We start from the raw sequence: 27,584 nt of genomic DNA on the forward strand, positions 1-27,584 counted from the left end.
AAGTCCAATTTTCTTAGGGTTCCACTGTATCAACATTCAGAACTGAACTCAAAATTCCTAAGACAGAATGAGATGCTTCTAAAAATGTAGTGACTAATGATGCTTAAGAGGTGGAAAAAAAATTAAAGAAAGCATAGATCTCAGCATCAATTGTCGGACAGCTTAAAAGATAATAGAATCCCCAATAAGCATAAGGGAAGAGAATATGACAGATCCCAAGTACCCTAGGGTGGCTCCTCTACCTTAATAAAGAAATTTCTGGTACATGGTACCTCAGAAAGTCTGTTGGTCCTTCTCCTCATAGGCTCCCTGGCATCAGACACAACAGTCCCATGATTCTGAAAAGTGTCATTTATTGGAAAGGTGATATACAGAAGTCCACCTAGTAACTGTTAGGCCAACTAAGGTGCTGTGAACTCCCTTCAAAAATTATCCTTCCCACAGGGAAGTGGATGCCAGTTCCCCCCAAAGTCAGGGCCCCTGATTTCTTGGTCTGGAGTCAGGGACCACTTCCTCCCAAAAGGCCCTGGAAGCAGAAGGAAATAATAATTTCCTGCAGATAACAGGAAGTCCCCTGAGGCGTCCTGATCCACTCCATCTCTTGTCCTGCTGATGTGGCATATTTTCTGCCAAATTTCATTCAGGCCAGGGACGTAGGACAGTCTTTATATAAAGTCAAACTCCATGATATTCTGGCAGGAAGTTCATCAAAATTAATTGGTATTTCCAGAGAACTGCATAAGTAACTATGCCAGAAGATTCTTTACAATAATGGCGTGGCTTCCACAGGAAGACAAGGCTATTTAATCTTAGCAAGGGCAGCTGCTCTTCTTTCTGTGTTCTGGAACAAAGCCCGGATTAAAGCCTTCACTTCACCAGAGGAGAAGGCAGTTGCCAAGGGTCCCTTCCCATCAGCCCACCTGGAAAACAAAAGATACAACAGATGATTTCCTACTGCATGCATGAGACAGGAACGATTGGAAAGGGTTTCTTTGTTTTGTTCTGGGCATGTTTTAACCAGAAACGGGCATCTATTGATCTCCCTAACCATTTCTAAGGAGGGTCAAAAGCAAAAAAAGATATCACTAGAGAAAGAGAACAGGAGCCAACAAGTTATGTAGCTGGGACAGTCTGGTTCCCCTTACTCTGAAATCACTCAGTCTGTCTGAACTTGTTGATAACAACTCAACTCTCATGGCTAGGAGTCTACTATTTTTCAAAAGCAAACCAGAAACAGGTAAAACCTAGAAACAAATAAATGCAATAATCCAGTGTTTAATAAGTTCAAGAATCTAGTTTGCTGAGGGAGGGACAACTTGACAAGAATTAATAAAAGTGTAAAATACTATGGTAGAAAGTAGACTTAGACTAGTAGTATACACCATACACCACAATAAATTCTAAATGGGTAACCAACCTCTAAGTAAAAGGTCACATCAAAAAAAACTTAAGAGAATGGGAGGAGATAAACTTTTAATAACTATGGTCAAAGGAAGAATGTATAACTAAAGGACAGAGAAAGCTGAAAAGACAAGACAGACAATTTTGATTATAAAATTAAAATTTGCATGAACAAAATGAATACAGCAAGAATAAGGAGGAAAGCCATCAAGAGGGGGAGTAGTCTTTGCTACTCTTCCTTTTTTTTTTTTGTGAGGCAATTGGGGTTAAGTGACTTGCCCAGGGTCACACAGCCAGTAAGTGTTAAGTGTCTAAGGCAGGATTTGAACTCAGGTCCTCCTGACTCCAGGGCCAGTGCTCTATCCACTGTGCCATCTAGCTGCCCCACTACTCTTCTTGTAAAAACACAAAAATGACTATTTCTAAAATATCCAAGAGACCTCTTCTTTTTTTGGTCTAGAGGAGAATACTGATTTTTCAGTTGTTGTCAAAACACCCCTCTAAAGTCCTCTTTCCCTTCCAAAATGGTCTGGTAAATAACAAATGAAGCTTACAGGTCAAAACCTTTTGCTAAGCGTTTAATCAGAAGTACTTTAACACAGTAAGTGGGAATTTCGTTTACATTTTCCTATGATGAGGAATCTAAGGAAATCAGCTCATATACAACTAAGCTTACTGGTTTGTCATAGCCATATGAAAGGAGATGAGCTGCCATGGTGGTTACAAAGAGAAACCAACTCAAATCACAAGCCACATCCCACTAAACCAACAGAGAGGTAGCCTCTGAAGAAAATCAATATGATGTCTAGCAGCACATACCTCCAGAGAGATTGCCAAGAGAAGAGCAAAAGCAACTGTGGCTATGTAATGGAACCATGGCCGTAGCATAATGACATTTGCTAGTCTATGCGCTCAGTGGATATACCAAGACTAAATGATGGCGGTGAGAAGGAAACAGCAGGAAGTTAGCTTTTGTATTTAATGCCGTTCTCAGCACTAATAAACTGTGAATCCTTTTCTAGAACAGTATCTATATAGTGCTTAAATCTTGAAAGCTAATGAAGTCAAGCAGAAAAAGTGAACAGCAGTCTCTGGGAGACAGCATGCACACTACACACATATAACTCATATTCGTTATAGTGAGGAATTAGTCCTTGTACTTCATTCACAGGAGTAGTCATTTTTATTCAAGTCTCAAAAGACTGTAGGAAATATCTTGCCCATTACCTACATGTCAGATCTCCAAATATTTAGCAGAGATCAAAGGAATATCAAAGAGGGGTTTACATGTTACCTAATCTAAGAAAGTGACTGCAACAACAAGGAGACACAGGACACAATTTACCAAAGGAAAGAACTCAACTATTTTTATTTAAAAGGAAAGGCTTTCAAGTTTTGATAAAATCAAGGGGCAAAATAAATCACTCTGGCCAATGGCATTAATTCAAAGGGGCTCGTGCCTCCAGAGAAAAGTTATACGTACCGATCTCCAATTTCTTGCAGGCTTGCCTGTAGCAGCAGCATCAACTCTTTGAATGGCATCCATTTTGGCACATAGACAGGAACCTCTTCTTGAAATTTCTTATTTTCATTTTCTTCAGGTAATGGTGTAAACACCTGGGGCCCTTCTTCCACTATTGTTTTGCACAAAGAGTACAATCTGTCGCCATCTTGGGTAGAGATGTCCTGGCATTGAACAAAAAGGAAATGTTAAGGGAAAGAAAGAAGTGGGTCATGTTGAAGGTGGAGAAAAAGCTTTGATGAATCTTTGTTGCACACTACCCAAGTATGTTAGCTGAAACAATACATCATTCCAACCAATTTTAGCATACCATGTCAGACACTAGGTTTCATCAGCTTCCTGACACTATTCCTAAGTTAGAATGACATGTAAATACGTTTCAACAGATTGTCAGCAATTTATTTTGCCTGCCTGAAAAAGCCTATTTCTTCAGTCGAATGTGGTGCAGCTTGCTGCAGAGCTGGGAACATCATTACAAATAAGGGTTTGGGCAATTTATGTTTCGGTGGCATCAGCTGGCAGAACTGAAGTAATTTTCCATATATACACATGATTCAAACTGGTACACACAGTGTGGAACAGGTGTCTTCTGGGGGCTGAGGATCAAATCTAAAACTAAAACAAAGGAAAAGATCACCTATGTGGACAGATGCACAAGACATACAGTTGTGTGTTTACTGGCTGAGTGACAACCTAGAAATGTTGCTCATTATCCTTGGCAAAATGACAGTGTGGAGGGAGAGCTCGCTTCATCTGGACACCTGATGAGCAACAGCATGGCACTTACCTCTAGGGAAGTGATTCTGCCAATGATCTCAGCAATGGCTGTGTTAAGTAAGGTCCCCATAGCTTTGCAGTATATATTTACTGGAAGTACATCTTGCCACACAACTCCAAGTCTTTTTAACTGATGTAGTACCTGGGAACAGGACACATTTATTTACTTTGGAGTTCAATTCTTTTCAGATTCAAATTTAAAATATTTTCTAAGGCCTCACTTTTACACAGTTAGAGAAAGAAGTAATCATAAACACGTGTTTCCTAAATACTTATGCACTTCTGCTAACTAAAAAGTAGCCCCATGTCACAGATAAGAAAACTACAAAAGAAACCTTTAAGTCCCTGGAGTGGGATGGGGGGAGAAGAGGATGGATCAGAATTGAAAGCTATTGATTCTAGTTTCCCAAAACCCTAATCTAACCTTCAATTACTCACAGTTACCAACTTGTACATATTAATCACCCTCGTGGATAAAAATAAATTATCCCAGGGACAGCTAGGTGGTGCAGTAGATAAAGCAGCAGCCCTGGATTCAGGAGGACCTGAGTTCAAATCTGACCTCAGACACTTGACACTTACTAGCTGTGTGACCCTGGGTAAGTCACTTAACCCTCAATGCCCCACCAAAAAAAAAAAAGAAGAAGAAGAAAAGAAATTATCCCATCCCACTGGCCCTATGGGACAATAAGATAAGGGAGAGGCCTTAAATGTGGTCATACAAGACGTGAAGATTCCACCAATGAATCTGGTTTTCACATCTTTTCTGTTACATAAAAAAGGCCCTCTATCCGGCCTCAGACACTTAACACTTACTAGCTGTGTGACCCTGGGCAAGTCACTTAACCCCAATTGCCCCACAAAAAAAAAAAAAGGCCCTCTGAGGGTAAGAAAGCAACTAGCTATGGATTCTCTCACCTGCCGAACTGCTCTGCCTGCTGCAGAATAATTATCTTCATCGTCCATGTTTGAAAAGTTCCTTGCACTTGACAGTCGTTCCAGCAGCTCTCCCTTCTGCATCCTCATCTGGGCCAGAAAGCATTCTGTCCCTGTGACAACGAAGAAGACACAAAGGAGGACCCTGAGAGCTGCTTAATGGCATGTTGCAAAATAAAGGGGGAGGGAAGAGAAGCTAAGGACCTGGCCTGTGCATTTGGAGACAAATGCCAGACAGCATCATAAATCTACCAAGAAGTGCACCAAAAATTAACTTCTGATACATCAGTCACTTTCTCCCAGTACAATAAAGAATCCATCTGCAGTCATTTGCCCAGAGACTGAATCAGCAAAGAGCAATCACTCCTCAAGCCCCCCTTCTACAGCAGGGGAGGCTACACATTATTCTGATATCTCTACACCACCTAAGGGAAAAGTCAGGAATTGAAAGACTAAGTGATCTGTATAGATTTTCTGCTTTTGTCAGGCTATCATTATAGTAAATATATTAGTTTATACCACATTTCATTTCCTTTGATTTTTAATAATCTCAAGAACAGCTTAAGGGGGTGGGGGGGGAAAGCTCTCCTGGGTTTTGCAGTAGAACAAGCTCTGACATTAGAGTGCCATTACCAACAATGCTAACGGAACTGTCACAATACAAATCTCATTACATGTCATTCTGCTGACATAACTCTGATCTGGTATATTCACCGCACGCCTGCAATGCAGTTGGGAACTCTAATGTACCATGAAATCATGTCATGAAAAGTGCACTGGTACAAAGGCTGCCTTCACTTTGTAAAATTAAATAACCACTCACACTTGCAAATTAAATCACCATACCCTCTCTAATCTAGCTCAGGACCACCACCCCATTACCAACCCTCTCATTTGTAATTTACAAAGATGGTGGGCTGAGGCTAGATGCCATCAATCATGCCTTCTGATATTAAAGGCTTAAATTACCAAGTCTCCTGAAACCTGGTACAAGATCCACAAAAGTAGTGGTGCCATCACAAAGAACAGGGGCAAGGCGTAACTTGAACTGATGCCCAAGGGTCAACAAGTGATGAGCGATGTACATGCAGTTGTTGTGATGAATGGCAGCCAGCTGGGGAAGTTTTTGAAGGTTCTCCCTGAGTGAAAGGAGGTGGAGAGAGGGAAAAAACCAACCATTAGTCACATAAGGGTAAATGATAAGGAAAACAAATCCTTTGATTGCTCTGAAGGAAGAGTGCAGTGAGTTTCCAACTGATAAATGGTCAAAGGACATGAACAGGAAGTTTAAATGCTCGAAATCACTAATAATTAGAGAAACGCACATTACAGCAACTCAGAAGTTCTATCTCACACCCATCACATTAGCAGAGTTGATTAAAAAAAATGAAAATGATAAATGCTAGAGTCTGGGGAAAACAGGGACTTTAGTGTAATGCTGGTGGAGCTGTGAACTTGTTTGGCCATTCCGAGAAGCAATTTTCAACTAAGCCCCAAAAGTTACTAAACATGTGTACTCCTTGGCTCAGCAATACTACTAGAACTATATCCCAAAGAGGTCAGAGAAAGGACCCATATGTGTATACACACACACACTCACTCATAGCAGCACTTTGAATGACAAAGAACTAGAAACTAAGGGGATGCCCATCAATTGGGGTATGGCTGAACAAGTTGTGGTATGTTAATGTAATAGATTACTATGATACTATAAGAAATGATGAAGGGATCAGAGAAACGTAGGAAGATCTACAGGCACTGATGTAAAGTGAGCAGAACCAGAAGAACAGAGTTATTTATATAATAAAAATACTGTAGGGGGCGGCTAGGTGGTGCAGTGGATAAAGCACTGGCCCTGGATTCAGGACTCCCTGAGTTCAAATCTGGCCTCAGACACTTGACGCTTACTAGCTGTGTGACCTTGGGGAAGTCACTTAACCCCCATTGCCCTGCAAAAAAACAAAACAAAAAAACAATACTGTAAAGGCAAACAACTTTGAAAGACTTAAGAACTCTGATCAATTCAATTATCAAACACAATTCCAGAGGAATCCTAATATGCTACCCACTGTGTGAAAAAAGGGATGGATTCATTATGTATGCTGAGAAACATATTTTTTGGACATGGACAATATAGGAATACTTATTGCTCAACGGTGCATATTTGCTACAAAGATTTTTTTTTTCTTTCTTATTTAATGGGGAAGGGAGATATGGAAAGGAAAGGTAGATTTGTGTTCATTTAAAAAAATAAAATTTAAATTAAAAAGAATGCAGTGAAGTTGTACATGATGGCCTTTACAATTTAATAATGTGAATGTAGTTATCAACACAAGTTGACTTCTTTCTTCTCTGAACTCTTTTTCAATTATGGTCAGTTTAACAGGGCTTAACACTTAATTGGTCAACATCTCTCCAACTAGATTTTTGGCTTCCTGAGGGCAAGAAGTGATATTAAGCTTTTACTGTATTTCCCACAATAGCAAACACTCAATGAATTAATTTGAAATTGACTATAAGTCTAAAGTACAAAAAGGTTTAAGAGTTGGGAGTCAACCATCCAGGAAACGCTCCCAATACCCTAAAGCTAGAAGAGATAGAAATGAGCTACATCTAAAGAGTGAAAAATATTCCTGGCCACAGAAATTCCACAAAGACCAAATATCTGGAAAAATACCTGGGGATGTGATTTTTAGCTCAGCCAAAGGCTTTCCTATCTTTTCATTCAAATGATTAAGTGGCTGATGCAATGAGAACTTCAAACTCAAGCAAACAAGTGTCAAACATTAAAAGTAATCAGATTCTTTCTCTGCTGTAACACAACAACAGGTATGCTTGCTTTAGAACAACCACTTTTAGTGAAATATAGGCATACAAATTCTTTATACTACAAAATAATTCTTCTTTCCAAGGAGCAACTGGTTTCAATGACATGTCATTAAGCATACAGTTGACAAATCTCTAGAATCTTTGAGACTTAAGTGTGTAGTGATTTTTAAATCACAAAACTTAAAACATTAAATTCTGGAGATTGAAAGCTAGAGGTTTTGGGGGTTTTGCTTTTTTTAAAAAAATAAATTTATGCTGAAAGAAACTTTACTAAAGGGTTAATCCAAGATAAACAGGAATGATTTGTTTCCACCAACAGTTAAATACATCCTGAGACAATTGTGAAGAGTGGGAAGCCAAATTTGGCAAGTTTCCAAGAAAGGTCTTAAAATAGTAAATCTGCAAGACAGTGGGGAAAAAAATCCTTAAAGGGAAAATGCAATGCATTTACTGGGCATTATTCAACCCAATGGGTAGTTTTTAAGCACCTACTTATAAGACACAGCAATGTGCTTGGGTGTCATGTTGGGGGCACAAAGATAATAAAAGGACCTGCCCTCACAGAGCTTACATTCTTCCAGAAGGACATAACATGTACACATGTGAATAAACTCTATCTCTCTATCATCTATCTACCTACCTACCTACCTACCTACCTCTCTATCTCTCTCTCACACACACACACACACACACACACACACACACACGTTCTCCCTCCTTCCTGTCAAACTAGCCAGTTCCTCCTCATGGGTCCTGCTCCCTGTTCTCCCAGACTCCAAAGAAACTTGGCCAAGATTAAAGCAGAGATCTGAAGCTGTCCCCCAAAGCTAAGGATAAAAGGTGTCACTATTTATATAGTCAGAAAACTTGGGACTCAAATCCTGCCACTGTTGATTCCTTCCTATAAACCTTGGACAAGTTGTTTGATTTAGAGGGCCCTAGTTGCATCTGTAAATTGGGAGGATGCAGGGAATAGTTGTTCTAAATGGCCTCCATGGTTCCTTCCAGCTCTATACCTCCTCGTGTGTATAAATGTAAAGGAACTCAGGGAGGGAAGAGAACTAACAAGTGGGAACAAGAGGAAAGACCTGGTATAAGAAGTGGCACCTGGGCTGAGCCCTGGAGGCGGTCAGGGATTACAAGAGGTAGGTATATTGAGAGAGGCGGCAGTCTGTGCATATAGAGGAGAGATGGAATGGCATCAAGCAACATTTAGTAGGCCAGGACAGGCCTGAAAAGAGTGAAGCCAGCTTGCGAAGGGCTGTAAATGCCAAGCAGAAGAGTTTGTATTTTATCACAGAGACAGCGGGATCATGAAAAGCCGCAAGAGCTTTTTAAGCAGGGAAGTTACATGATCAGGCCTATGCCTGAGTAATACTGCTCTGAAAGCTATGTGGAAGACAGGCTGGAGAAGAGGAAGCTGGGAGGCAGGGAGTGCAAGGGGAGATGATCCCAAGAGTCTGGACGGGAGACACTGTGTAGCTGGAGAGAAGGTCATCAATGTGAAGAGTCTTCTGGAGGGAGAATCGACGAGATGTGGCTTATGATTAGAGACAGAGGGCTGAAGGAGAAAGAAGAGGTAAGGATGAAACTAAAGGTGGGAATCTGTGAACTGGAAGGAAGGTGGTGCCCTCTACAGGCCGAGGGAAGAAAAAGTGAACAACTTTTTAAAAAGACTCAAAATTATTGTTGTTGTTGACGATAATGGCCTCCACTCATTATACAAGAGCTTAGAGGTTTAAGATGTGCCCTGACTATGACATATCTGTTAGCTAGGTCATGCAAGCAATGTCCATGCCACCGATGAGGAAACTGAGACTCAGCAAAGTTCTTTCCCTGTGGCTTCAAAGCAAAGAAGTGTCAGAACTGGGGGCTGAATCCTCGACTTCTGACCCTGCAGCTAGTGTCCTTTTCCCTCTACCACCCCACTTTTCCACAGACATCCTAACTTCTGAGAACCTTCAAACCAACAAACGCTTTCCTATACCTTACCCTTTAACCTCTTCAAACCCCAATGGACTGAAAAATTTTAAAACTATATTACCTTGTTTTTTAAAAATCACAGAATAAGGGAATTTTAAGAAATAGAAAGGGATTTCACGGGTCATCTAGCTTGCCGTGTGCCAAAATCATGAAAAGTAGTTACCCAGCCTCACCCAACCGGCACATCTCCCATACACAGATTTAGAACTGGAAAGGAGTAGAAAAACCAGAGTCCAACCCCAACATTTTACAGATAAAGAAAGTGAGGCGAAGTTCAACTTAATTGGCAGGATACAACCGGCCAGTGTTCCTGACAGTCCAAACACATTCTGAAATATTCTTTTTTATTCATAGCAATAAATGTGAATGAGTATTTATATAATGTTATATAATTTATAGAATGTTCCTCTCCCCAAGTAGCTGTTAGCAGTTTCTCAAGAACAAATAGAAAATACTTTGAACTCCATAGAAAATGACATTAGTATGTTTTTTTTAAATTAAAAGAATAAAAAAAGAAAAAGAAAATGACACTAGAAAAACACAAAGAGCAATATTTATATGAGGATGATCTCATTGTTCCTAAAAAACAAGGTTGAAGTGGGGGGCAGCTAGGTGGCACATTGGATAAAGTGCCGGCCCTGGATTCAGGAGGACCTGAGTTCAAATCCAGCATCAGATGTTTGACACTTACAAGCTGTGTGACCCTGGGCAAGTCACTTAACCCCCATTGCCCCACCCCTCCAAAAAAACAAAAACCCAAGGTTGAGCTCACCCAAGAGGACCCTCAAAAATGAAACCACATTTTGACCAAGGGAGACTGTTGCTATGCATCAGAAACAACAGTTTCAGCAGGATCACATGACTTAGTATGTTTCCTCCACTCTCCTCAATCACATTCCCAGGTCTACTGCCAAAGGCACAAACATAATTTGAGAACTGTGTTTTCCCTCTTCTCCCTATATCCTACCATTGATGGCAATGCAGCCCAGGAGCCAAGAAACAGCCACAAAACGGGCATGGCACAAATGGAAGGAAAGTGAGGAGCCAGAACAATTCACTTATGAAGCCTGAAGCTGACCGCTTTTCCTTTAAGTGTGTGTTTTCAAAGGGTTTGCTGAATTCTTAAGTATGTTTTTTTAAAATAAAGCCTTAAACCAAAATCACATCCATGAGAACATATACCTGAAATGATGTGTGTCGAGCGAGGAAAAGTGAGAAAACAGGACTAGTAAAAAAGTGATTTGCAGGGAGGCACCTAGGTGGCGCAGTGGATAAAGCACCAGCCTGGATTCAGGAGGACCTGAGTTCAAATCCGACCTCAGACACTTGACACTTACCAGCTGTGTGACCCTGGGCAAGTCATTTAACCCTCACTGCCTCCCCCGTCCCCCCCAAAAAGCAATTTACAGCAAACTTTTAGGGTGCAGTATGAGGCACACGTTCCTCTTCCTGTTTAGCACTTACTTGTGATATGTTGGCACAACATCATGGAACAAATGAAAGATATTCCTCACTGAGTAGAAAAGCTGAACGGCACTGGAGAGAAAAAAGATTGATTTAAATGAAAGGCAGTTTTTCCAAATGTAATCATCTCAGGGAAAATGGAATCTGCTCATTCCTAATGTGGTGTCAAATATAAGAAAAACTGCAATAAAATCTATCTGAAGCAACCGTCATCAGCCCAGGGGAGATTCCAAATGCAAAGAATAGTGGACTCAATACCACTGGCAAACACAGCTGACCATGCTGGATACAAATTGCCAGTCAGAACTTGCCAACTAACCTCAATTGGCTAACAATTTCCAAGGATGCGTTAGAGACCCAAAACCCCTTTCCTTTCCATCATTCTGTGTCCTCCAGCACCCAGAGTATCTCTTCAGTAACAAATGGAGCTAAGCCTCGAGCAAATGCCACCTTCTCAGTGACGCTAACTGTAAAGGGCACAGCATCAATAAAGGCATTCGTTTGACTCCTTCAGTAACAGTCCGACTTTCAGCATCCATCTTTCCCCCTCTTCCCATGATGCAAAAGGACAAACTAACATTTCCAATATGGACTCATCATCTTCTCTCCTTCAATTTCAAGCCATTATTAAAATGCTGATATAAAGGGCAGTGTTCAGCTTTGTGTATGCCACCAAATTAGAACACAAACTCCCACACCTCCCTCCTTTCCTACAAGCCAGATACTATGGATTCTAGAGATGGTCTAGTGTCATTATTCAGCTAAAGAAATGTAAACAAATGTACTTTGACATGTAGACAGAACAGAAGCTGTCCCTTCCCTACCAAAAGGAGCAAAGCACAGGATTCATTAACAAATAATTGCCTACACCTTGGTAAGAGTGTGCATTCTAGAGAGGCACAAGATTAAGGAGTGAGTGTCAACATACAAAGGAATCTGAAATAGAAGCCCAAGGAAAGCAACTTACTGATAAAGCCAAACCCTAATCAAAACTGAGCCTTAATCAAAATAGATTTTTACTATTTGCATACAAAACAACAACTAGAACACACAGATTCAAGCTTTTGCAAACTTAGCCTATAATTCAATCTGGTCTAAGCAGCACCATTTCTTTTCTTTAGTTGGGAGGGTATATAAGAACTGAGAAATTCTGTGATAAATATGGAGCACATTTTGGGATCCTTGGAATAGCGAATAATGGACCCTACACAACAATATCTACATTACTCCTGCACTTCAACTTGCTCACTCAACATTTACTGCTTTTAAAATATACTTTTAAAAGTGAACTAACAGCTCAAAAACAACTATAGTTGCATTAATATGCCAAAACAAGCTTGTGTTCCCAGAGTTAGTTCCCAGGATATAAATGGAACTGGACTCATTTTCCCAATTCAATTCAATAAACATTTCTCAAGCACTCACTGTGAGCTATGCACTGCCCTAAGAATTTTTACAATTATTATCTCATTTGACCCTCACAATAACCCTGCAAATTATGTGCTAATAATATCCCCACTTTACAGTTGAGCAAACTGAGGCAGGGTGGACACCCTTGCTGGTATCACTTCCTAGTCATTACTAGCTTGGCAGGTCACTGCCACCTTTCTTCTCTCCTAGATGCTGTGGGACAAAGGGAACCAGAGAAAGGAGACAGATGGGAGATTGGGAATACTGACAGGCCTGGGTGAGGGAAAATAAAGTTTTCTGTTAGGAGAGAAATGCTAAATAATGGCAAAGAGAAGGAAGTTCATATGGTCACTGGCTGGGGCTTCAAGATAACAACCTTAAAGTAAGGGAGAGAGATTTTTGTCTGGCTACAAGGATAAAACTGCAACTGACTTTCATTTTAACACAACTTCTGATTTAGATAGAAGTTTGGAACAAGTCAAAGACTTCTGCAAAGAATTCAGAATTCTTACCATTGATCACTGCTAGTTGTTGCTTCCCATAAAGTCTGATAGGCCAACTCCATCAGTTTCTCCACAGATTCGCTGATCCGACAAGTTGGCAAAGAAAAAGAATGCTCACCCAGTTTATTTTCAGTGTCTAAATTCATCATTTCATTGTGCAGACTTTTGGATGCTTTTTGTACTTTGAGTCTGTTACCTTCATCAGGGACTGGTAATTCTGGCAGAGCTATCTTAGACTTTGGACTGATCTAAGATTGAAACATAAAATATTCAGAATCTATAAAGTAATTCAGAAACAAGCATATAATGTGGTAGGATCCCATGCAGGTTACTTTTCTGTCAAAAAAGCCACAGTTCTACAGGAGAATTTTCAGAGCTGAATAAGTACAATTGGGCCTTAATGCCTATCAATCATAAAGCAGAAGCTGTCATTAAAAAACAAGCAAACCCAGTGACAGTACAGAATAGAGACATTCTCATCTGTAATGATTTAGGAAGGTAAGGCTACAAAAAACGAGCCAGCTTTTACATGAAGGATACTCTGACCCTAAATAAGGACAGAATGTTCAAGAATCATTTTGCTAGATCGTTAAAGCTATGGTTGGCCCAAAGTTTTATTCATGATTATATTATAATATTGCATTAATTATTCAAAATATTTACATGGATTCTTCCTCAACTGTATGCTATTTTCATCTAAGAAATTACTTATTGGCACTACCCCATCCTCAAATAATATGTTGTTTGAGAAGCTCAAGTACAATCAAAGCTAAAATGAAATATGTAAGTTGTAAAAAAAAATTCTTGTTTGTCTGAAGAGAGAAACTAGAGTAGAAGACATGCATCTGAAAAAGATGAGTCTGAAGGGATTTGAGAATGGCAACACCAGGGAGCGAAGAGCGTGGGGCCGAGCTCTGAACAAATTTTTCAAGGAAATTGGAGATAGAAAAGGAAAAGAGTTTTAGAGAACGATCACGGAAGAGACAAGGATTGAAGTTTACAGAAAAAGGATGAAGAGTTATTGCAATGGAAGCAACTTTGGGGATCTAAAACTATGGACTCTGTCCCCAGAGAAAAGACAACATGGGAGGAACAGCTAGGTAGAACAGTGGATAAAGCACCAGCCTTGGATTCAGGAGGACCTGAGTTCAAATTTGGCCTCAGACACTTGACACTTACTAGCTGTGTGACCCTGAGCAAGTCACTTAACCCTCATTGCCCCGCAAAAAAAAAAAAAAAAAAAGAAAAAAGAAAAGAAAAGAAAACATGGGCAAGATTCAGAGGAACTCAGAGGAGCTCTGAGGAGATCTGAGGTCCAGAAAGACAGGACCTTATTTTTTGTGACCAAGTAAAACAACTTTAAAAATCTGACCTACATGAATACATGAGTCAAGCTAAGAGTAACACAATTTCATACCTGAGACCTATCCTCTTCTTTCTATAATTCATACCCTCAAACTGTAGTAAAATAATTTTAATGGTTTACTGAGTATTTTAGGCTACAGAGAACACTGGGAGAGTGGTAACAAGAGAGTAGGTAAGAAAGACTGAAGAGCCAGGGACATGTAGAAGATCTCAATCACATGTACAGTGGAAACAAAAACAAATAAACGGAAATGAATCTAACCAAAGTAACTCCTTTTTATCCTCAGTTGTGTTTTATCAAAATTGGTTTAAATAGTACCCTGCACATAAGTAGGCACTCAAGAGATATTGGATTAAGAAATTAAAATAGGGAAAAAAATTATGCAGGACAAGAAGGAGCTAAGTGATCTTGAATATAAGTTACATTCTCTAAGGCTTTTTCAGGGTAATTTTTAATACCTTACATACAAAAACCACATACGTTTCCTTTTGAACAGTCATAAACCTGAGCGCTGATGGAGATTGTTTATTTCAAAATGCTGCAATCATGGGACTTCAAAATTGCACATCTGTCACATGTGTATACGGAAATAAATTTCTAAATTATCATACAAGCCTAAGCAAAAACTTTAGAATTGGAAACAGACTTCTTTCATCAATGAGCTGCCTCCCAAATATATACCATAACAACTCTAACACTGGCACCTTTACAGTGTTGTGAATCTCTGAAGTCATTAGGTTTCTGGCTGCCACAATCACATCTTGGCACTTCTTGTTAGCAAAATGAGAATTGATATTCCGGGCATATTTCAACAAATCAGTAGTATCTCCTTTTAAAAATCTCATGCCCTTAAGAGCATTTTCAAATTCTTCTGTGGACTGTATCACCTAAGAGGAAGAAAGACAAATAGAGACAGGCTGAGAAATGAAAAAGTAAAACAAAGAAAAATTCCATTCAAAACAAAAACAGCAAAAAGGAATGACCAGCACATGGAGAGAATGTGTGAACTCATAGGCCTGGTCATTTTAGAGAATTTTTTTCCAGAATTACTGAACATCCTCTATTGAAAATTCTAAGTAATTTCAAAGCTGCAAAGATCTTTAAAATGCATGGGTGCATTTTGGCATTCTAGGAAATAATGAAAAGAAATCAATAGGTATTTCACAACTGGCAGACATTAAAAATGATCAGTACTTGAAGGGTTTTGATTAATAACTTTATAACTAGGAAAATGTATGTCCAAAAGCGATAGAAAAAGCCATGGACGGAAAACATCATATGGAATCTCACTATGCTCATAATTAATAATTTATCTTACTTAAGGATCCCCTTAATTTACAATAAATTATAAAGAAAAAAGAAAATACATCTATAGCAACTAAAAGTCTACTGAAATCTCTTTGATATCTCTGTTCTTACCTCTTCATACTGTTCTAACTTGCTGCTGTTTGTTGGAATGGAATAAACCAAACAATCTTTAATGAGACACTCAGACATATCTTCCCAGATCATGTCACCCACAATCTCTGCCAATACAATCTTAGATACTTTTTCATCTTCTAAATCATCACCAAGAGGTAAGTCTAAATTCAAAAGGAAAAGGTATATCTTTATAAGCAAACTTCAAGGCAAGAAATTATATCAGATTCCTGTGGTGTTGTGCTTTTTTTCTCCTACAGCCCCGTATCTTCAGACTTCTAGAATTTTCTAAGTTAAGATAGTGGGAGGGTGAATGTAGAAGGAAACAGTTCAGACAATTCAACCACCATCCAGACTGACTGTGACGGACAATGTATTCTCCACAATTACTATTATTATATTTTTGTTACTTAGAGAAATCTGTTCTTCAAACAGCATAACTAAAAATAAGGCATTAGCCAACTACATTATAATCATCTACCACTGAACTGTAATTTGGTTCCACAAGTGTATATAAGTGCTGCTATTTAAGTTGACACCCAGGTATTCGATGACATTTGCTCTCCACTTGCTAAGATGATAAATTTTATTTACGAAAATGTCCTTCAATTTCCACATCCATTTCAACACCTCTCCCAAAGCTGCTGCTCATCTAACCTTCTAAATGGTTTCTGAGGATTATGTACTTAATTTAACATTATCAATAAGCACCTTTTTTTTTGTTAATTTGTCAAAAGCACAATATCAAGTTTATTGAACAGAATCCATTCACTCAATCAATAACTCTATCCCAATAGACTCTTTTAATGGCTATTTTCCAACATTCTTGCATTCTTACATTCACATTACAGCGTTACTCTTTTAACCTATATTTGAGGTTGAATGGTTAATGTATAATATACAATCTTTGCAGCATTATTGGGCTTGGCAGTAATAAGTGCATTTTCAAATTTCATGAGTTCCAGGGTACTTGATAATGTGTAAAAGAATCATAAAGTTTCAACTCCCTATGAAATGTACCTATTTCTTTTCTGTCTTTTTTTTTCATGCCCTCCCCATTCCCATTATTTTATTCATCCTGCCAAGAGTCTCCTACTTGTCCCTATTCAGAGCTAAAAAAACAAAAATTGTTGATCCAAGAACTATTGTTTCACTAAATGCCACACATCATCTGTAAAGGTAAATCAAGCTCTCATAATGTACATTGTGATAATAAATCAACAATGATTCTAAAAACAATCTTCTATGTGGCAAGTATTATGCCAGACATACAAATGCAAAAATGAGATAATTCCTGCCCTTGATAGGTTTACCTTCTATCACAGGAGATAATGTATACATATGAAGAAGTATATACAGAACATATTCAAAATAAACTGAAAGTAGTTTGGTGAGAGAGGGCACTAGCAGCTGAGCAGATCAGCAAGGGCACTGTGTAAAAAGATTGTGCATAACCACAGTCTTGAAGGCAACAAGGGATTCTTGGAAATGGAGATAAAAAGGAGGGGCCAGCTAGGTGTCGAAGTGGATAAAGCACCGGCCCTGGATTCAGGAGTACCTGAGTTCAAATCCGGCTCAGACACTTGACACTTACTAGTTGTGTGACCCTGGGCAAGCCACTTAACCCCCACTGCCCTGCAAAAAAAAAAAAAAGAAGGAAGTAGATTATGGGCACTGGGGGCACTCACAGCAAAGGTACAGAAATGTGACGTGGAGTGTCATGGACAAGACATGGAGTGGAAGACAAGCTTCATTGAACATTAGCATGTGGGAAGAGGACTAACAGTCTACTGTAACTTCTTTGGTATCTCTGCTCTTATCACTTCATATTGTTCTAACTTGCTACTGTTTGTTGGAATGAGCTAAGCCAAACAATCTATAATGAGCCACTCAGACATATCTTCCCAGATCACATCAGCCATGAAGGGGGATAATAAACAATGAAGTTGAAAAAGTAGATTGAGGTCAAGTTGTGATGGATTTAAAGCCCAGAGAAGTTTATATTTTATACTAGTGACAACAGGGAGACACTGAAGTTTACTGAGTTGGGGGCGGGGGTGATAAATGACTTTGGCAACTGCATAGAGGAAGGCTTGAACAAGAAAGAGATTTGAGGCAGGGAGAAGAAACAGGAAATTATTGCAATAATCCAAGTGAGAGCTGATAAGATTTAATAACTCAATTTCAAATTGCTACAACAAACATGTAAGACTCAGAAAAAAAAATCCTTATTGGCCATCAATTAGACAATATATTTGGTTAAAATGATGTGTACTGCTATCACATGACCTGTTTGCCAGTCTGAATTTTATTTTTTTGATCACAAGTACCTTTTATATAATGCAATATTCCAAATTTAAATGCTATAACATATCCTATAGCATCCTGAGTTACTATTTTACAATAGTAAAAACAAGTTCTGTTTTGTTTTGTTTTGAATGACTAACTTACAGACCTTGCAACCTGATTTACTGTATAAGTAATCCTTTGGGAGTCTTGAAAATCCCCAATGAAAATAATAGGTATGCATTATGCCATTTATTCACATAATTTCCTCCAATATTAAAATTAGTAAGAGAAAAGGAAGAAGAGAATGTCATTATGTGAGCAATTAGGTCCTAGTTTGGTAGTATTTTTGTCAAGTCTCACTCTTCTTCGAGATTTTCATCCTCATTTACTAAAGAATACCAGGTCCACACTACCTAATAACCGAAATCTCCTAATATTTCTCCCCTTCTACAGCAATTCTTCATTTTAGAGCAAAACAATGTTTCATATGAAGATGTGGGGAAATGTGGTACAATGGAAAGAATGCTAGATTTGAAATCAGAAGACCTAGGGTAAAATCACAGCTCTCCCACTTGTTACTCACAATCTTGGGCAGGTTTTTAAGCTAAACATTAGTTTCCTCTTCTGTAAAATGAGAGGATTATGATCTTACAATTATTCCATAATTTGAGAAGGAGACTGGGGAGTCAGAGTCAGAAATAACCTTGGAAGTTAAGTCTAACCTCTTATCCAATATTCACTGTTTTCTACAACATTCCTGGCACATGGTTATGTAGCCTTTGAATGCCTCCGGAGATGGGGAGCTATTAGAAATTTCTTTAAGAGAATCCCCAATGAACATTTATTTAGCACCTACTACACACAATGCAAAGAGGTATAAAATAAGAACATAAAAGGGGCTGAAATCATATATCAGAGTTGGAAGGAGTCTCAAGACTCCAACCCGTACAAAAAGCATGTAATCTCCTCTATAGAATTCATGACAAGCCACCATCCAGTGTGAAGGCATTCAATCACAAGAGGTTCACTACCTCATGAAGCAGCACAAGATGTTTTTCATTATGTTGTACAGAAATCTGTCTCCCAGTAAATTCCATTCTCCAGCTAAACTATCTTCCAGAACCAAACAAATCTAATTCTTCTTCCACATGACAACCTTTCATAACATCTATTCTTGTGCCCCACCCCAACTCCACTTTTCAGCTCTCTTGTGTATGGTCTTCCACCATTAGATTATAAACTGAGGGAAGGGACCATCTTTCTTTTTTGTATTTGTATCTCCAGGGTTCAGCACAGTGCCTGGCCCAATAGGTACTTATCTTTATTGACTATTCATTATGTTCAGGATGTTCTTTCCTTTCATATTTATAAGTTACAAGAGTAGAATGGTCAGAAGATTTGCAAGAGGTGTAATAGGGAAAGGCAAAAGTCCTACATTTCTTGCCCTGGTAAGATTCAAAGGTGGCAAAGATAAACAAAAAGGTGATTAAAAAAAGAATGTCTGTTGGTTACCTTTACCATTCTTCTAACCATAGTAGCCTCCTTTCTTTTAATCTTGCCCAGGCAACAACAAAACTAGCGCGTTTTGCTTCAAGTAACCTATTCTGAAGTAGGAGCTACTCTTTAGAAGTAGAATAAAAGGTATATATGCCAAGAGGGGGTGAGAATACACGAGATATTAATTTTCTTGATTTTCTTCTCAAAATTGGAAGGGGGCGGAAGAGGATATACAAAGAAAACTACTCCCTACGTATTGCAGCTACAGTACTTGGTCATTAACACTTTGATGTTACATGCTTTTAGGTTTATAGAACTTCATAATAGCAAGAAACTAAAAATTGGAACTACAAATACATTCCTTGCCCTAATCTTGTTGCAGCTACTTATTTTAGTTTTTATTATTCCCTTCATGCCAAAATTGAGTGGTTTTATAAGATTTCCTTTAACTTTTATGTGATTAATCCTTCTCAATCACAGTAAACCTAGATATTTCTGTCCCACCCCCTGCATTACATCTCCAATAATCTTATCTTTTCCAAGCCTGAACCTATTAATCCCACTGACATGTCCTTTCACTAGCTGTTCTGACTTGCATTCTTTTAGCAATTCTTATGATGATCCTCTGGGCTAAACTTTGGATCTCCCCTAGTAGCTAGCACAGTATCTTACATAAGTAGCAATAAAAACAAGAACAATTACAATTTCTATTAATCATGAAATGTTTTTGTAGTAAGCACTTAATAAATGTTTGTTGAGTGAATTAAACCATTCAGACATCCATTTACTTATCACTCTTAATGTTTCCAATAACTGTGTGTAATTTAAATTTCTAAATGTGGGTTCTAATCTGTCCCCCCAGTTTTGGGGGGGAACTGACTAAAATCACTGATGAATGAGTTTAGGTTTTTTAAGGGTTTATTGAAAGACAGTAAAAGAAAGAGAAAGATTGAGAACAGATTTCCTATAACCTGGCAACCCTAAACTTCCTAAGCTCCCACTTCTGAAGTCAACTGCCATCATGCTGATCACCTCCATTTCCTCCTTCCTGTTCCCCGCCCAGAAATGGGAGGTTCTTCAAGCTGATTGGTTCACTGGGCCCAAAGGTGATCAAAGTTCAAAGTTGTTAGCTTCTGAGAACAATTACTTTCTTAAGTACCCTTAAGTACCAGCCAGATGTGCTTAACTAGAAGTCAGCCAGTAATCCATTCAGAAATCAGAGGCCTTATGCATTTAAATTAATCTCCAGGTGGGCCCCTGAGTATTGCTAAATCTCATCTATCACATTCTATTATCTTGACACAACTGTCAACAGTTTATGGAACTGTTATAAATACTGAAAATTTACAAAGAGCTTCAAAATGTCAATGTGGAAGAAATATGGCATCTATCCTCATGTTTCACCAGAAGACCATAATACAGTATTATTTGATTTTCTGTTGGATTCAGCTTAGTACCAGTCCCATTGAGACGAGTGAGGATTAAATGATGTTCCTTGAAATATGATGGTACCAATACTAGGTCTATACCTCAAAGAGACCAAAGTAAGAATAAAAAGGACATATATGTACAAAAATTTTTATAACAGCTCTTTTTGTGGTAGCAAAGAACTGGAAATTGAGAAGGTCCCCATCAATTGGAGAAAGACTGAGTAAGTTATGGTATAGGAATGTGATAGAATATTAATATGCTTTAAGAAATTATGTGGGGTGTAATTTGAGAAAAAAATTAAATTCTAAATTCTAAAAAAAAATACACAGGATTAAGCTTTTTTAAAAAAAGAAATAATGTGAGGGGCAGTTTCAGAGAAATCTGGAAACACTTTATATGAATTGATACAGAGTAAAGTGAGTAGAACCAAGAAAATTTATACAACAATAACAATAACATTATAAAAACAGTGAAGAGACATGAGGGGGAGAAGGTTGATCTTTGGAAAGAAATTAAAATTTAATTTTTTAAAAAAAGAATAATAATGGTGTCTCATTTTCTGAAATGTGTTGCTGAAGAATTATGCATAAATATAAGAGTCACATGATGTAATGGAAAGAACTCTTGTGTATTGTAGAGTCCTCCTCTGAAGACACTGTAGTGTGATGGAGAGGGGGTTCAATATGGAGCTAAGACTTGGGTTTGAATACTGTCTCTGACACATGCTAGCTGCATGACTAGTCATGTCACTCCAATTTCTCTGAAGTTCCATTTCCTCATCTGAAAAAATGGATATGATATTTATAGCACCTAGCTCATAAGGTAGTGGTGAATGATATATGTCAAATGCTATGCAAACTTTAAAGAACTCTGTGGGGCAGCTAGGTGGTACAGTGGATAAAGCACCGGCCCTAGATTCAGGAGTACCTGAGTTCAAATCCGGACTCAGACACTTGCCACTTAACTAGCTGTGTGATCCTGGGCAAGTCACTTAACCCTCATTGCCCTGCCCCTCCCCCCCAAAACCCAACAAGAACTCTGTAAATATCTGTTATTATTATTGTTATAAGGATTGGGCTCAAATCCTAGCTCTACCATTTACTGAGTACAGTTACTAGCTGTGTAACCACTGACAAGTCACTTAACCTTCCTGAGCCTCAGTTTCCTTATCTGTAAAATGGTGATGATAATAATATAAATGGGGAAGAGTTCTTGACCAAACAAAATGATGACATGATAAAATAGATAACTTGGATTACATAAAATTGAAAAGGTTTTATACAAATAAATAATGTAATTAAAACTAGAAGGGAAACAATCAACTGGAGAAAAATATCTTTGAAGCAAATTTCTCTGAAAAAGGTCTAAGATCCATGATATATAGGTAACAGATACAAATACATTAGAAAAAGTTCCATTCCTCAAAAGAAAAATGATCAAAATAAATGAACAGGCATTCTCAAAAGAAAAGCAAACTATCAAAAACCAGATAAAAATAATGCTACAAAATACTAATAAGATATATTATGCAAGGTAAAACAATTCAGAGATTCTATCTCACACCCAATTGTCAAAGATAGGAAAATATAAAATGACAATTGCTGGAGGGGTTATGGGAGGATGAACGCACTAATGCACTATTGATAGAGCTATGAAGTGGTACCCAAAAAATTACTAACTTGTGGCTTTGATCCAGGTTTAGACCCCAGAGTCCAAAGAAACAGAAAAGAACCCATATGTACAAATACTCATAGCAACACTGTTTTGTTGTAGCAAAGAACTAGGAACAAAGTGAATGTCCAAAAACTGAAGAATGGCTGGACAAATTATGGTATAGAAATGTAATGAAATATTAAGATTTAAAAGGGGAGATTCAGAGAAATTTGCAAAGGTTTATATAAACTGCTATGGAGTGAAGTGAGCCAAAACAGGAGAACAATTTATATAATGACTATAACAATGTAAAAGGAAAACAGCTGTGAAATATTTAAAACCTATGATCAATGCAATGACCAATGACCAGTCAAGACTCCAAAAGACACAGATGAATCATGTTTCCCATATTTTAGTAGAGATAATAAACTAGAGGTACAAAAGGGGACCTCTATTTTCAGACAGGGACAATGTAGGATTGATTTTTGTTTTGCATGACTGTAGTTACATGTCATCATGAAGAGCTTTTCTTTCTTTTTTTTGGCAGGGGAAAGAGGGAAGATAATGATAATAATTTATGAAAATAAAAGGGAATCAACAAATCATTTAAAAAAAATAAACAGAAGAGAGCAGAAGGAAGTTCAGAAGAGGATACAGACAATAAAGACAGTGCTAGAATTACCACGTTAAATATGTTTTGGTTTTTTTTTTTTGGTTTTGTTTTTTAGTGAGGCAATTGGGGTTAAGTGTCTTGCCCAGGGTCACACAGCTAGTAAGTGTTAAGTGTCTGAGGCCGGATTTGAACTCAGGTACTCCTGACTCCAGGGCCGGTGTTCTATCCACTTCGCCATCTAGCTGCCCCAACCACGTTAAATATGAAATATGCAAAGAAAACCAAGCTCTATGTAGTGGAGATTCACAACTTTATATGTAGCCTTCTCTTTTTCTGATCTTTTTTGCACAATATTCATGTTTCTTGATGTTTTTCAAGTTCATAAATAATAAAAAAAGAAAAATACTTGTACTGGCTCCTTCACAGGACTGTTGTGAGGATACTTTGTCACATAAATTTAGAAACACCAAATAAATGTGAATTATTAATTCAACTCAAATTTCTTTAAATAGAATGTTTTCCATTACCTCATGCTATAATTTCAGAAAAAATGATCCCCAATTTAAAAATAATTGTTAAGACATCATTTAAAAAATTACATTTGCATTTAAGATTGCAGCCAACTTCTAGAATTACTTATTCCAGGAGGGAAACCCTAATAATAAGTCAGTCGAATATCACACCTGAAAATACCACATGTCAGAAACTCTGGTGACTGCTAGCAAGATGAGGGAAGAAAAAGTACTTTTCAAAGGAAAATCTAGGATTTTATACCTTAAAATAATAACCAACAAAACATGCAAAGATAGCTGCTTTGAACCACTCTTTCCCTAAGAGTTTACAATACTTGTGGCTTTCATTTACAGACCTTTTTAGAGAAAATTTGATAGTGGAGCTATAGTGGTAATCCACTGTTGTTCATGTAATCAAACAAGTATTTATTAAGTACCTACTATGTGCCAGGAACTGTGACTACAAAGACAAAAAGGAAACGGTCTCTTTTCTGAAGGAGCTAATTTCCTATCATGGGAGACTATGTGCATGCATACACAAGTGTGCATGTGCATGTCCACATAAGTAAACAGATACATGTACACACATGTAGACACATAAAATATACGCGTATGTACAACATAAATAAAGATAAAATGACCAGCACACACATCAAGTGGCAGGGGATGTTTCAAGTGTCTTACTGAATCACACCATCTAAAATCTGAGTTACAGACATAATTACAGTGTTAAACTAATATTGTTGATATGAAACACAAGCTTACAGACTAACTCGCTTTCCATGTTCTAGGCATACAGCTTTTAATGTGACAGTGCTTTCCCTCACCAAAACATTCCATTTATCTATCCCGTTCTTTATCACCATTATTATGGACACTTCATTTCCTATTTTCCCTGTGGTTAAAACAGGAGTCTCTGACTATGATAAATTACTAAGAGCCTTAGGGTATTAAGTGCTCCCTAATATTCAACCATAATTGCAAATATAATAGTATATTCCACATCACATTACCCCAACCAATGTGGTTTAGAAATAACATGATGAATGCATTATAATCAAACCCTGCCATGATAACTAACTAATCTTCAGGAGTTAATCAAAGAATGAGGGTAGCTCAATAAAGAGGTGAAAAATTCAAGGCAATTCTACTTGGATGAATTGTAGAGCAAATCCTATGAACCAGAGTGAAGAGCTATCATAAAGAATCTCTTTATTTGGTCCACACCTTCTTTCCCCATTTTCATTTACTATACTCATTTATGATCTGTCCTTTCCCACTTTCCTCTCCTACAATTATACAATAAAATAAAAACAAATTCCACATTAGCATTGACCATTTATAACATTTTTCTTACAAAACACTGCCTTCCTTTGTAATCAAAGTGCCTTGCTCACACTTGATGTGTATTGACCTGATGCTCTTTCACCTATTTCATGTTTACTTAGAACCAATACATGCAATTAAGTAGATTATGACTGTATCATACACCTAATACAGTGCTAGAGGCCTGCAATTTTATGGTACTGATAATTCCATGATGCAGGAAGAGAAACACAAGTTGTTCTACTCCAGGGGCACAATTCCCATCCTCCTCTCCATTACCCCCTTCATCCCTCACTTCCCCATACACATTCTCAGTCCCCATAAACATTCAGACTCTTGGTATGTGCCCAATTTTGGAAACTAGGGATCTTTTAAAAACAATAATAATAACCATAGCTAGCATTTATATAATGCTAGGTGCTATATAATACTGGAGAGGTTAAGTGCTGTTATTATCCTCATTTTACAGATGAGGAAATCGAGGCAAATAGGTTTTAGTGACCTGTCCGGGGTCACAAAGCCAGTAAGTGTCTGAGGCCAGGTTTGAACTCAGGTCTTCTTGATTCCAGCTCTGTTTCTCTATCCACTGTGGAAGCTAATTGACCCAAAGCAAAAAGATGTTTCCAGGTTACTACCCAGCAGGTGTTTCTGAAGAACTTCCAGCACCAGCCTGATCTTTGTAAAAACCTCAGGTGAGATGAATGTTCCAAAATCAGTTGGCACAGATTCAAATCGAAAGACAACTGTATCAGGATGGGGTGTCAATCAGGGCATGGTAGGGGATGGATAAGATACCAGGGGCCTGATGATGTACTTCAGCAACAACTGACCTAAAAAACACACACCAACAAGTTTTACATTTCACTAAAATTTTTAAATCACTAAAGGAGACTTATAAAAATCAGTATTTCACCAAAACTAGATCTACAGTTATATAAAGACAAATACATATGCTATTATCCCCTATTATTATGGGAATCTTACCCAATGGAGTTTCCTAGACTAGAATAATAATAATAGCTAGCACTTATACAGTACTTCAAGGTATGAAAAGCACTGTACATGTTATCTCATTTGTTCCTAACAGCCACTCTTGAAGGTGCCAACTTTATAGATGAAGAAACTGAAGCAGACAGAGGTTAAGTGACCTGCCCAAAGGTCACAGAGCTAATAAGTCCTCTGTGGCAGGATTGAAACTGAGCTCTTCCTGACTCCAGGTCCAATGCTTCATTGTAACTTGGGAGGTGACCAATTTTTCTTTCTTTTCTTTTTTTGGGGGGGCCGGGGCAATGAGGGGTTAAGTGACTTGCCCAGGGGTCACACAGCTAGTAAATGTTAAGTGTCTGAGGCCGATTTGAACTCAGGTTCTCCTGAATCCAGGGCTGGCACTTTATCCATTGCGCCACCTAGTTGCTCCAGGAGGCGACCAATTTTTCACAAAGGCTATACTGATAAAAGCACAAGTTCTGGAAGTTCCAACATCAACCTGGAAATGCTCTAAGTACAGACCTCATGACAAACAGTCATTCAGCATCTAAGGGATAGCCAATGAGGTTCAGAGCTCAACACCAGAGAGGCACGTGGTGTTGAGTTGTTTTGGTCCCTACCGCTCACTGTAGGACTGTTTAGTCAGAAAAGCATGAAGGGCTGCAGTCTGCATCATTGGAGGGATAGCCCACACTGATGAAATAACAGATGCTTGATGTATTAAAGTTATAAATTTTTGATAACAACTAAACAACTCTACAGGAGTAAGAGTCAAAAGAACTAGCTGCCTCACCGAAAGAGGCAATCAATTCAGGGCAATTCTACTGGATGAAGCCAGAGCCAAACCCCATGATCCACAGAGCAGACCCATCTTAGCAAATTTTTTTCTGTTCTTCCCATCTGCTTTCTTCTGTTAAGCTTTCTGAGATTTTGTTCACATGAAATAAGGTAGTTGACTTACTGAAGGACTTAAGTTTGGTGTGCAGTTCACCAACAAGAGCAAATGCCAAGAGCACGAACTGAGACATGAGGTGGGGGCTTCATCTTCTTTCTGAGACGGTTCAGTACACAAATGAAGTTCTGTCTGTAGGGCAGATTCCAAGCTGCTAACTTCAAAGAAAAAACAAAACATCATCATTTGTCACACAGATGCAGCCACCAAATATCTCTAGTTAACACTCCCCAGAGAGGAGAACTAAGACATACCAACATGGCTCTTCTTGACTTAGAGATGAGACTGAGTTGCAGTGCAAACTTGCACCAAAAACCAGGCAGAAAGGACCATTATAATGGACAATGTAATAAAAAGGCACTAGAAAGGGTTTCAGGGTCTGGTCCTAGCTCTGCCACTGACTAACTGTATGACCAACAGAAGGCATTTAGCCTTGAAGAGCCTCCATTTCCCTCTCCATGACAACTAAGCGTGTTATGCTAAATGACCTCTAACCACCTTTCTAGCAACAAAATTCTCCAGGATCCTGAATTATCACTCAGAGCACTACTGGTGCTCATTTTTGGGGTCAACACTGAACTGTCCAGATTGAGCTATGAAATAGAGCAAGAAATACAAGAGAAATCATTCCGTTCTTGTGATACCAGAATGCCCCAAATTTTTACCTCATTTCAAACAGTGATTTTATGACCTTAACTGAGAGCTGAAAGATGA

The 27,584-nt window shown here is 38.3% G+C and overlaps 1 protein-coding gene across 1 annotated transcript in view; it reads right to left on the minus strand.

Annotated features, from left to right (window-relative positions):
* Positions 1 to 336: 336 nt before the first annotated feature.
* The window catches only part of ZW10 (zw10 kinetochore protein), a 44,159-nt gene continuing 16,911 nt past the window's right edge, over positions 337 to 27,584 (minus strand). Inside the window, 12 exon segments of the mRNA XM_043999203.1 lie at positions 337 to 920; positions 2,885 to 3,087; positions 3,711 to 3,842; positions 4,619 to 4,749; positions 5,606 to 5,775; positions 10,913 to 10,984; positions 12,835 to 13,073; positions 14,896 to 15,078; positions 15,611 to 15,774; positions 25,567 to 25,761; positions 26,880 to 26,936; positions 26,939 to 27,028. Coding sequence (XP_043855138.1) covers positions 800 to 920; positions 2,885 to 3,087; positions 3,711 to 3,842; positions 4,619 to 4,749; positions 5,606 to 5,775; positions 10,913 to 10,984; positions 12,835 to 13,073; positions 14,896 to 15,078; positions 15,611 to 15,774; positions 25,567 to 25,761; positions 26,880 to 26,936; positions 26,939 to 27,028 — 1,757 coding nt within the window. The 3' untranslated portion in view covers positions 337 to 799.

The sequence above is a fragment of the Dromiciops gliroides genome, chromosome 3 (assembly GCF_019393635.1).
Source record: "Dromiciops gliroides isolate mDroGli1 chromosome 3, mDroGli1.pri, whole genome shotgun sequence".
In the NCBI taxonomy this organism is placed as follows: Eukaryota; Metazoa; Chordata; class Mammalia; order Microbiotheria; family Microbiotheriidae; genus Dromiciops; species Dromiciops gliroides.